Genomic DNA, 12,388 nt, shown 5'->3' with positions numbered 1-12,388 from the left:
ATTTTCACTTATATGCATACTATTCTATTTAGTTTCAATTTATAATTGATAAAATTAAATTCAGAAAGGTGTTTTTTGCTTACTCATAAATGAAAAGTCAAAACTGCACTTAACTATGCTATCTGCAGCTAATGACAAAATTTGGCCATACAGACACTATTTCTGATTTGTTGTAAACTTTCTACCAAAAATTAATTTGTCAAATCAAAGAAGTGATGATAAATAATTATAATTAAACAACAGTTAACTGTTTACATACCACATGGTGTAGCCTGGCAATAGGTGTGTTGTGAGAAATTCATGATGGCAGCAATATTTAGTTGATCTCTTATCGTTTCAGGTAATTCTGAAACTTGATCTTCCAAAACATTCTCATTCCAATCTTTTACTAACTGTTCCACTTCTAAAAATGTATCCTCAGCGGTTCCTGAAGCAAGTCCACCTTTTTTTAATGTTTGATATTGCTGGTGGAATGCAGGAAGTAAAGTATTCATAAGCCTATAAAGTGAGAGTAAAGTAAATAATTATTATGGCAATTAAGTTAAAACATATTGTAAAACAGTGCAAGGTTTCAGATAATATTGGATTTTGGATTTTTCTTGTGCTGCAAAAACTCAGTATCTTGCCCAATGCAGTAAAATGTTCTTATATTTGCTAAACTGGACAAGAACCTATAGAAATCTGGAATTCCTAATTTAACCACAAACGATTTGGCAAAATTCCTGTTCTTATAGCAGGACTCTAAAAGAATAAAGAAATTTTTTTGTTTGGTTGTTTGATTGATGACTCATTATGATTATAGATTAAGTTACAACCAGGACTATCTATGTATCTGAATAAACAGAAAACTTCAACATTTTTTTCATTTAATAGCAATGCCACCACCCAATAGACTTAAATGTTAATGGTGATGCTATTTCTCTGACATTATATGCTTCACCACCTAACACATTTTTTTCTCTTTTTAAACAAATGTACTGTATTTCACTAATTTAATAAAATATGAAACTTTGAAAAATGTGGAGGAATACAATTCAAGCATCTGCAATTCCTGGGAAGCAGCAAATTGTCCATACCTTCCAATTCACTATCTGATAATCTGCATTTACTTAGAATGGATATTCCATCTAGTCCTGGTACAGGATTAGCAGACAAAATTCACTGAATCATGTCGCAGGAAACATGCTTTTGCAGGAATTACAAAATACAGTAGTGGAAATGCTGCTGCTTTACTCAGCACTGCTAATATTTATCAAGAAAATCCAGATTAATGTGCTGACATTAGGATTGTTCATGGCTTCAAAGGAATATTTTCTGGTGTATGCCTGTGTTTTCCCATCTATTGATTTTAATGAGTGAAAACTTATGAGGAGTGGGTGTAAACCTCTTCAAAGTAATAAATCTCTATAATCCCATTAAATGTCATATGCTTGTAAGTTTAATGCAAAATATGATAAATGTTAGAGATTTACTTTTCTGTTCTTCTGTTCACTGGCTTGTGGAGACAAAACAAGCGAGTCATATGCTGAATTTGCTGTTTTAAGTCCACAATTTCCATCTTTAAATGACAACACTGTAGTTCTTGTTTAAGGACCTGTTAACAAAAATATTTTTCTAAGAACAAACGAGCTATCTGCAACATTCATCTCACATCAATCAAAATGCACAAACAGCAAGAAATACAAGTAATGGCCAACATGAAAACACTTCAGAAGAACTTGCATACAAAAAACTCTGCTTGTGGATATGCAAAGGTAAAAGGGTGTAAATACATTTGACGATTGAAAACTGGTGCTGATAGATCCTACTCACTAATGCTGTAGTTTGAAAAGGCCACTAAGTATATTGATGAGTCCAGTGCAACTGATGTGACTTACATGGACTTTAGTAAGGTCACTGACAAAGCCTCACATGGAATGCTGGTCCAAAAGTACTGAGCCCATACAATCCAGGCATGTTGGCAAATTGGATTTGAAACTGGTTTGGTAATAGGAGACAAAGGATGATGCCAGAGGATAGAAAGGTTAAATAATGATAGAAAATGCTAAGATACTCAATAGACTAAGCATTATTTGTGGAGCAGGAGAAAGACATCACGTGTTTATGACCTTTTGTCATAACCGGAAAAGTGAGAAAATGAGCGATTCTTATGTTACTAAGTGGAAGAAAACAATGAGAATGTTTGTGATGCAGTCAGTGGAAAACAAGATAATCCAGATGAAGTGGATGCTGCTGGTATTGTCTAGATCAAGGGTTTCCAAACTTTTTTATGCCACGGATCCCTACCATTAACCAAGGGGTCCATGGATCCCAGGTTGGGAACTCCTGGCCTAGACAAAGGTGATGATTTTTGTTCCACATACAGGAATGTAAAGGGGAAGGAATAAACAAACCAAGAGTTATGCAATCCAGAATGTTGCTTTTGATGAAAATCTGAAAGAGAATGTTAGAAATGCTCAGGATCATGTAACACCATGGTCCTGAAAAACGCTGTCTCATTTTTGTTGTGTACTGTACCAGCAGTTGTGGTCGAAATGACAATAAAAAGTGACTTGACTTGACTTATTTTGAAATAAGTTAACTTAAGGTTTCAGCAGATGCTGTATTGTAATCTTGCAATCACAGAACAGAAAAGTAGGTCAGGATTTCTAGATCTGACTGTCCTATGTTGATTTTCTTTACGTTTGCATGTCATGTGCATAACCATTCATACTCTGTGTTGTTTATGCCATAGGGGATAGCAAACTAGCACCTGTCAAAATTTGCATATTTTGAATGATCATTTTTGTGTCATGAGCCTAACTAACATTGTTTTCTGGAAAAGCAGGAAGGTACTTTGATACATGGTGGTGAGGAAGGTAATAGAAATGTAACCTTAGGAAAGCAGGAAAGAAAAATGAAGCAACATTTTACTGGTGTACTTGAGATGTTTAGCATTACTTATCCTGCCAAAAGAATTTCTTAAAACTGCCAGCAGTATCTGCAAACTTGAAAATTGTGAGTTTAGTAGAGAAAGTATACTCCATGCATATGTAATTGATGCTTGATTTTAAGATTTTAGAAATTTGGTAAATATTTTTAATTTCTTACTGAAGTATTTATATTGCCAAATTCTCATCTATAGCTATTTTCCTTCTTCGGAAGTGGAGCATAATGAGCATTTGTTGGAACTTAGTGCAGATGATGCTAAAGTATAAATTCAAATGCAACACTGCCAGAATCATGAGTTATGACTGCGAAGGCCAACAATCCAGTGGAACATGAAAACGTAATTTCTATTTTCTGCTCATCCTAAAATCTGATATTTTCTTATTTTGACCACAAGTGGCAATGCTTTCAGCCATTATACCTGCTTTCTGGAATTCTTTGTAATTCCTCCAACCTCCCAATTTTCAAAGAACTTCTCACAGTCCTACTCATCAACCATTTCTTTGCTTCTCTAATCTGTACTCCTTCTGCTTGAGGTCTTCTTTTGTTCATCCTATTAGGCCCCAAGGATTACTGTATATGTTAATGTTAATACTTGTAATTCTTGTACTTCTTGCTAAGTCTACATCATTCTACTTAGTCACTCCACATCCAATTTCCACTAACATCCTGGCCTCCCAGTTTGACAACCTTTGCACAGTGTAATAATATGCAATCTATCTCTCTGCTGAAGCAGAGCAGTATACATCTTATGACAAAACTCTTGTTCCACATAAATTAATATGTACAATGCAGCATGAAAGCCACTAGTCTTCCAAAGGATGACATCGACTCATTTCTAACCCAGGTATATTTCTCCTGTTGGCATATGAGGCAGGTATTTTAAAATAATACACACGGGTCATTTTTGAACAGTTTAAATATCAATTTGCACACTTCATTATCTAGCACTAGCTATCTCCCAAGTGTGTCCTCCTTTTCCCTGATTCAACAGATCAATTCTTGCCAATGGTTTTAGAATAAGAAACTCTTTTTAGCTTTGACCATACCTTCAATTAATTGGAAATGAAGGTAGATTGAACACTATTGAGTCCAGCAATTGTTAATTGACGTTGACATATAATTGGTTTGAAACACGAAGAACTAGATTTGGTCTGAAAATGGCACACAAACAGATGTCAAAACTGCATAACATTTTGGATGCTAACAAACCTGTCATCTTGTTCTTAAAGATCAGCAAATCTTTAGATATAAGCAACACTACTGACAACCATGAATAAAATACATGTGATGCTTGAACTCTTAAGGTTATATCTATCTCAATAGCATAGCAGATTTTAATCAGGCTTCAACATTAGACTGGCTGTTTCCAGGTGCAAAGTTGAAAAGCGTGAATATAAAGAAAATCTGATATAAATGAAATTGTACATTCCTGTTCTACCTGAGGTATTTTTCCATCCTGGCCCAATAAGCAAATTTCGTTTTCCACACGATGTAACCAGTTACTGTTTTCCTCAAGCATTTTCTCCACAGTTTTAATTTTCTGTTGAATATGGTTATATTGGGTTTTTAGTACAGCAAGCTTCTGTTCATATTTGCAGTTTGCCTAAACATTGGGCAGATCAAATCACATGTTAATCAAGTGCATATTACAAAATATTACTCTATATTTAAACAAGCTCTGTAATGAAATCATTTATGAATTCTGTTGCGGACTAACACACAAAAGATTCTCTAGATACTGAAAATCTTGAGCAACACAAATAAAGTGCTGGATGAACTCAGCAGGTCAGTCCTGATGAAGGGTCTTGACCCAAAATGCTGACTATTTACTTCCCCCATATATGTTGCCTGACCTGTTCAGTTCCTTTAGCATTTTGAGTGTGTAACCAAAGGCTTTAAAACTACACAAATATCATGCAGGTGATCAACATCATGCAAATGCTGTACAGTCAGGATCATGTTCCACTATTACCATAAATAAAAGACTTGTCTCATGATATTATACCGATTGTTTACACCGACAACAGGTGTTAACACTGGAGGTTAATGTAAGATTATTGAAACATGTTACATTCTATGTTTTCGATAAAGACAAAATTAAAACTAAAAGCTGGAAATATTAGTTGGACAGATACCATCCATTGAGAAAGAAATAGTTCAAACAGTTTTGTCAGAAAGAACAAATGCACCATTTTAGGTTAAAATAGACACCAGGAAAGGTGTAGTGGGGTAAGAGAAAGGAACAAGTTTGTCTTAGGATAGAAAGCAGGGATGTACAGGTGAATAGCATCTAGTGTAAAAAAAGATTAGCAGAGATTTTGATCGGAAATTACTGAACTAAAATATAGAAAGGAGAATCTCAATAGAATTTGACCGAGTGTAGGAGATCCAATAGAAATTCTTAAGATACAACTGCCCCTACATCTCCTCTTATGTATCAACACTGAGAGTTTCGAATACTCACAATATATCAAAACTAAACGGGAGGGTAGGTAACTTTGCCCCTTGTGTATGCCTTGCCACTTAACATGAACACGGCTAATTCAGTCTCAGTCTTAAGACTATTTTGCTGCTCTCTCTGCATACGCCTTGACTCTCCTGTAGTTAAAATGCCTATCAGTCTCTACCTTGAATATATTCAATAACTGCATTTCCTCAGTTCTCTGATGTAGAGAATTCCAAAGTTACAATCCTCAGAAATAATTACTTTGCAGATCAGAATTAAATTCTTATTTATTCTTAAACTACATCCCCAGTTCCAAATAACACCACTAGACATCCTCTCAGCAGCCACTTGCAATCCCACTAAGAATCTTATGTTTTCATAAGATTTCCTTTTTGTACAGGACTAATTTGCAAAACCTTTCCACAGTCATCAAATATTTCCTCTCGTCTGCATTGTTTCCATCATTCCTTAAACATGGAGACCACAAATGCCAAATTTGTGCCTATTCACTTAACTGATAGAGGCTCTTTGTGTCCTCCTCGCAACTTATTTTCAATCTCATCCGCAAATTTGGTCCCTTCATTCAAATCATCAGTACAGATGATATACAGTTGAGGTTTCAGCACTAATGCACGTTGCACCTCATTAGACACTGATTTCCAGTCTGAGAACTACCATTTATCTTGACTGTTCTCTGTTTGTTTGTCTGTTCTTTATCCAATGACAGTATATTGTTCCAACTGTAGGCATTTTTATATAATCTTTATAGCGTTTATGCAGCACGTATCAAATATCTTCAAGAAATCCAAATAAACTGCATTTATGAGTTGCCCTTTATTCATCCTTCTGTTACATCTTCAAAGGCTATAGCAAATATATGAAAATATAATATCCCTTTGATAAAATCATGTTGGAGCAATGTACATTATTTACATCATCGTTACCTCTGCATTAAAAGACCACAGATTGACAAATGGAGATGAGACCAAACCTGAAATGCCAACAATTCCTTTCATCCCACAGGCGCTATTTGACGTGCTAACTTGTTCCAGAGATTGTTTGTTGCTATAGACTAACAAATATTTTGCTCTATTTTATGAACTCTGACCTTCTAGACTATTGTCATTTTAAATTTTCACCCTATTCCACTTTGAGATTTCTCGGTTTGTATCTTTCAGAAGAATTACTTCACAGAAAACTTTACAAACTTTTGGATTCAAAATTTTTAGATTTCAAGTACTACTTGCACATTTGCCCCAGATTATAATTCTGTTATTTAAACTTCTCACCCCCTTTTATTTCAACTATCTTAAAATCTGTTAAGATTTTCAGTATCGTTCAATTACGATTAAATCTTTTCTATCCCCCATTCTGGCTTCCCTCTCACCCTTTCTCTTTTCCCCACTTTCCTTTGGTGCCCTTTCTCCTGCCATCTCCTATTAATTCCTTCTTCTTCAGTCCCTCCCCTCTTCCATCTATCACTTCCCAGCTTCTTACTTCACCCCTCCCCTCTCCCTTCCTGGTTTCACCTATCACCTGACAGCTTTAATTCCTTCCCCCTCCTCCATGTTCTGACTTCTGTTCCCTCTTCTCAGTTCTGTTTACTTCTCTCCATGGATGATGCCTCACCTGCCAAGTTTCCTCCAGCATCTTGTACCTGCTGCTCAAGATTTCTAGCATCTGCAGAATCTCTTGTGTTTAAGATGATGGTAACAATGTTTCTTTCTCCACATACTGCCTAAATTAAGTTGTTTGTTGTTGTTCGTCCTTCGTAGTCGAAGATGACCATGGCTTCAAAGTCAAATGGGAGATTGGTGGCTGTGGGTCCGGAGGTGACTGATGAGGCCAATCCGGGCCCTGAAGGCTCGCCCACATGTGGGACACAAGTGGGTGGGTGCTGTCGTGGCAGTGGATGCTGCTCGGGCCTTGCACAAAGCACGCTTTCGTTGCGCCTCGATGATGCGCCTGACTTCAGCTGCACGGGCTCCTGTGGTGAACTTGCTGCGCCAAGCTGGACGGTTGAGGGCACGTGTTGATGTCGACACCCAGGCCTTTGAGGGATGCTTTCAGGCAGTCTTTGTAACGTTTCTTCTGCCCCCCCGACTGAATGCTTGCCCTGACACAGTTCTCCATACAGCAGCTGCTTAGGCAATCGGCTGTCTGGCATTCTGACCACATGTCCAGCCCACCTGGCTTGGGCTTTCAGCAGGAGGGTGTAGACGCTGCAGAGCCCAGCTTGTTCCAGGATTTCCGTGTCGGGGACTTTGTCCTGCCACCTGATGTGGAGGAGTCTGTGGAGACAGCTCAGGTGAAAATGGTTGAGCTGTTTGGCGTGTCTGCTGTAGACAGTCCAGGTCTCGCTGGCGTAAAGGAGGGTGGTAAGGACCACTGCACAGTAGACCTTCAGCTTGGTGGTAAGGTTGAGTCCTCTCCGCTCCCAGACGTTCTTGCAGAGTTTCCCAAAGGCTGCGCTGGCTTTGGCAATCCTGTTGTTGACCTCAGCGTCTATGTTCACTGTGCGAGGGAGTATGCTGCCCAGGTAGGTGAAGTTGTCGGCTGCCTGGAGGTTCTGGCCCTTCACCGTGATGCGCGGCTCCTGGTATGGCTTTCCTGGGAGAGTCTGGTACATAACTTCGGTCTTTTTGGTGCTGATAGTGAGACCGAAGTTGTCGCAGGCTTGTGAGAAGCAGTCCATTTCACGCTGCATCTCCTGCTCTGTGCTGGCGTTGAGTGCGCAGTCATCAGCAAACAACAAGTCTCTGATGACAGTCTCTCGCACCTTTGTAACTGCCTGTAGGCGCCTAAGGTTGAACAACCTGCCGTCAGTCCTGTATCTGACGTGGATTCCTTCTTCGTAGTTATGGAAGGCATCTGTCAGCATGGCAGAGAATACCATACTGAACAGAGTCGGGGCAAGAACGCAGCCTTGTTTGACGCCAATTGTCACTGGGAAGGCCTCCGACTCTTCGCCGTCATCCAGAACTTTCACCATCATACTGTCGTGGAACTGCCGGACGATTGTGATGAACTTGCTGGGGCAGCCAAACTTCTCCATGATCTTCCACAAGCCTTCTCTGCTGACCGCATCGAAAGCCTTGGTTAGATCGACAAAGGTCACGAAGAGGTTGCTGTGCGAGGGAGTATGCTGCCCAGGTAGGTGAAGTTGTTGCTCCTGGCATTTTTCCTGGAGTTGGCGTGCAGCAAAAATCATGTCCGCGGTCCCACGTTCAGCACGGAAGCCGCACTGGCTTTCTGGGAGCAGACCTTGCTCAAGATGTTGGAGAAGGCGGTTGAGCAGGACACGCGCCAGAATCTTCCCCGCAATGGACAAGAGGGAGATGCCTCGGTGGTTGTCGCAAGACTGGCGGTTGCCTTTCCTCTTGTAGATGTGGACTATGCTGGCATCTTTCAGCTGTTGCAGGACCTGTCCCTTTTTCCACATGGACTGGAAGAGTACAGTCAGCTTTTGCATCATGACAGGGCCTCCTGCTTTGTATACCTCAGCAGGGATTGCATCGGGTCCTGGCACTTTGCCACAGGAGAGTTGCTTCACTGCCTTCCTGACTTCATCTACTGTGGGGAGGGTGTCGAGGTTCTTGTTGATCTCTACCTGGGGCAGGCGGGCAATGGCCTCGTCGTTGATGTCGGCAGGGCGGTTAAGGACGTTGTTAAAGTGCTCAGCCCACCGATCCAGAATCTGCTTCTTCTCTGTCAGCAGCTGCGTCTCATCTGCGTTGAGGAGGGGTGAGGAGCCGGAGGACTGGGGTCCGTATACAGCCTTAAGCGCATCGTAGAAGCGCTTTATGTCGTGGCTGTCTGCATAGCCCTGGATTTCATCGGCCTTCTTGCTGAACCAGCTGTCCTGCATCTCGCAAAGTTTTTTCTGCACCTTTCTTCTTGCGTTAGTAAAGGCATCTTTCTTGGCTAGCGACGTGGGGTCGTTCTGATGCGCTCTGTAATGTTGATGTTTCTCCGTTAGTAGTGCCTGCATTTCTTCATCATTCTCATCGAGTTCAGGTTGCTGGTCCGAAATGTTCGAGGGCGGTAGTGTAGACAGCGTCTCCGAAGGCCGTCCACTGTTCCTCAACGCTGGTCCCGTCTTCCTGTGGTGTGTCTGGCAGTCTGCCTTCAAGGTCATTGACGAATTCTTCTGCAACCCTGCTGCTTTTTGGAGACATTCAACCTCTTTGCAGTCTTCTGCCCTTGGGGTCTTCTCATGGGCAGAATGCGAAGCCTGAACTTGGACACAATGAGGCGGTGGTCGGTCCAGCACTTGGCACCACACATGGCTCTCGTCACTCTGACATCCATCTTGTCCCTCTTCCTGGTGATGATGTAGTCAATCAGATGCCAGTGCTTCGAGCGTGGGTGCATCCATGACGTCTTCTTACGGGTGGGTAAGCGGAACAGGGTGTTGGTGATGACAAGGTCATGTGTGGCACACGTCTTGAGGAGCAAAAGGCCGTTGCTGTTACACTTGCCAGTGCCGTGTCTTCCAATGATCCCTTCCCAGGTTTGGAAGTCTGTCCCTACTCTGGCATTGAAGTCCCTGAGAACGATGAGCTTCTCTGACTGTGGGATTGCTGAGATGAGGGCGTTGAGTTCTTCATAGAACTTGTCTTTAATGTCATCTGGGTTGGTAGGCACTAATCAGCGTAGCACTCTTCTTGATTGCAAGTGGGAGCTGAAGTGTCATCAGGCGGTCGTTGATGCCCTCTGGGTGCTTGGTGAGTTTACGGGCGAGGTTAGAATTGATGGCAAATCCCACGCCTGTTTCTCGTCGTTCAGCGCTGCTGCGACCGCTCCAGAAGAACGTGTATCCACCACTACGTTCTGTCAGCTGGCCCTTGTCTGCTAGGCGTGTTTCGCTGAGAGCTGCTATGTCCACGTTGTAGCGAGCTAGCTCTTTTGCAACCAGTGCAGTTCTTCTCTCTGGTCTGTCTGCCTTGATGTTATCTCGCAGAGTTCTCACGTTCCATGTGCCAAGGTTGAGCACCATCACTTTCTTCCGCGTTGGGTTTGAAGTCATGACTTGCGCTTGACTTGGATTAAAGTGAGGGAGAGTTGCGCAGGTCGTCAGCCTCACTCTCTTGTCCCGGTCTATCTGGACCCAGTGGCAAGACATAGTCGAGACGTCTCCAAATTAAGTATTTCCATGTCATATACATATATCAGAGTTACTCATCTCAAGTGTTTGCAAGAGATAAACTCAACCCTAAACTACTATTTCAGAAAGAATTTTTTTATTGTGTTCACTTAAGAGAGGAGTTTGCACCCTTTAAAGCACACTTTGCCTTGATGTTTATCAGGAAGGATCCAGGTTGAACTGCTTTAAATGCGAACACACTATCACTAGACACTGCTATAACCTCTTCATGTGCAGTGGCTTAATATTCTCAATTTCAGATAGGTACATATGAAAATCAGTAAAACATTTACATCTTGCATATGATGCATGCAGTGTAAAATCAAACAGGGATCATGCTGAAACACAAAGTAGCTTTTTGCAAAGCAACCTTGTTCTCAATGAATACCCTTGCTAACAGGTATGCACATACAGGATATAGCCAGATCACTACTCAAGTTTAATTTTCAACTTGTTGCATAAACTGAATTAAACGGCATTTATGTTATCCTTTGATCAGAGGCTAATTGTGTGATGGCAACATATTTAGTCAAAATTTGCCTTTGTTTCTTTCTGGAATAAAAACTGCAAAAACACACCCAATATCACCAACTTCTGGATAGAGAATTTCTTTGGAGGAGCTATTAACATAATGATTTCCATTATATTGATAGGGTAAGAAATTTACACCTTTTTTCAATTTACTAGCATATGGTAATGTACAAATGGATCAGATTAAAGATTTATCAGTTTCGGCAGCATTTATGGAAATGATCAGTCCACATTTCAGGCCGAGAAAATTGGCCCAAAAATTCAACTGTTTGTTCATTTCCATAGATGTTGCCTGACCTACTGAGTTCCTGCAGCATTTTGTGTGTGTTGTTCTGGATTCACAGCATCTGCAGAATCTAGTATGTTCCTTTTTTATCCATGAGAAATTTACTAACAAACCACTTTACCTTCTCTGTTGCAGGCTCACAGGAAAACAATTGAACACGTTGCTGCTGCTCCTTAGAATAAAATGTCATCAGTTCCACCTCTTTCATTTTCAGTTCTAGATCTAAGCAGCTAATCCTCAGTTTCTGTCGTTTGCAGAAAATATTTTCAAATACTCCTTTGAATCTAGACAAAAAGAGTGGAAAACAGTATAATATGCACTGACAAACACCAATGCCAAGAAAGTAAATGCTTCCTAGTTATGCCCATTCAACAGTTAGAGCCAAGGCAAAAAAAAAATTGTTGTTCTTGATGGCCGACCACTGGAATTGCAGAAGGACAGTACAAGCTCCCAAGACCTAAAGGAATTTTCTTTAAAACACCCTGTTGCTGAGATGTGCAAAATCAAAATCAGTTTAGTCTGTGACCAGATACATCAAGATTAATATTTTGCCTCAGTGCTTTTTCTCCCCCCGTGCACCTCCAATATCCTACGAATACACTAGAAGTTGCATCATAATCAGAGAAGGAGCTTGCTTTCAGCAAAATGGAAAAGTCAGCATGAGAAGTTGGTATTAAGATCATTTAACGTCGATAAATCTATGGTGCAGGATGGTGATGATGCTGGGGAAGATTGGGGTTGTGTGTGGGTTTCTGCGGGGGGGAAGGGGTTATGCTGGGTTTGTGTGTGTGTGTGAGAGAGAGAGACAGAGAGAGAGAGAGAGAGAGAGAGAGAGAGAGAGAGAGAGAGAGAAAGAAAGAAAGTAAGTATATGTGTGTGTGTGTTTGTGAGTACTTGTGTATTGAGGGGCTTGGAAATTGGAAAAGGTGGTAATCTGGAACTATGACCTCCAAATAAGCAATGATAAACACAGTGGGATAAAAAGCAATGGAGTAAACTTAACAGTAGTACATTAATAAATAAAGAGAATTCAATGAAAATTAGTAAA

At 40.7% G+C, this 12,388-nt stretch overlaps 1 protein-coding gene across 4 annotated transcripts in view; it reads right to left on the bottom strand.

Annotated features, from left to right (window-relative positions):
• The window catches only part of kif18a (kinesin family member 18A), a 118,923-nt gene that overhangs the window by 36,884 nt on the left and 69,651 nt on the right, over positions 1-12,388 (bottom strand). For 3 of the 4 annotated variants that reach the window (XM_063061759.1, XM_063061760.1, XM_063061761.1), the window contains 4 exons: positions 11,462-11,624; positions 4,366-4,534; positions 1,473-1,599; positions 260-498 (listed from right to left, as the gene is read on the bottom strand). In XM_063061759.1, coding sequence (XP_062917829.1) covers positions 260-498; positions 1,473-1,599; positions 4,366-4,534; positions 11,462-11,624 — 698 coding nt within the window. The remainder of the gene's footprint in view (positions 1-259; positions 499-1,472; positions 1,600-4,365; positions 4,535-11,461; positions 11,625-12,388) is intronic. The other variant, XM_063061762.1, reaches the window with a different exon arrangement.

Source organism: Mobula hypostoma, chromosome 11 (genome assembly GCF_963921235.1).
Source record: "Mobula hypostoma chromosome 11, sMobHyp1.1, whole genome shotgun sequence".
Taxonomy (NCBI): domain Eukaryota; kingdom Metazoa; phylum Chordata; class Chondrichthyes; order Myliobatiformes; family Myliobatidae; genus Mobula; species Mobula hypostoma.
The sequence above is the reverse complement of the archived record's forward strand: the minus strand, read 5'-3'. Positions and strand labels throughout refer to the sequence as shown.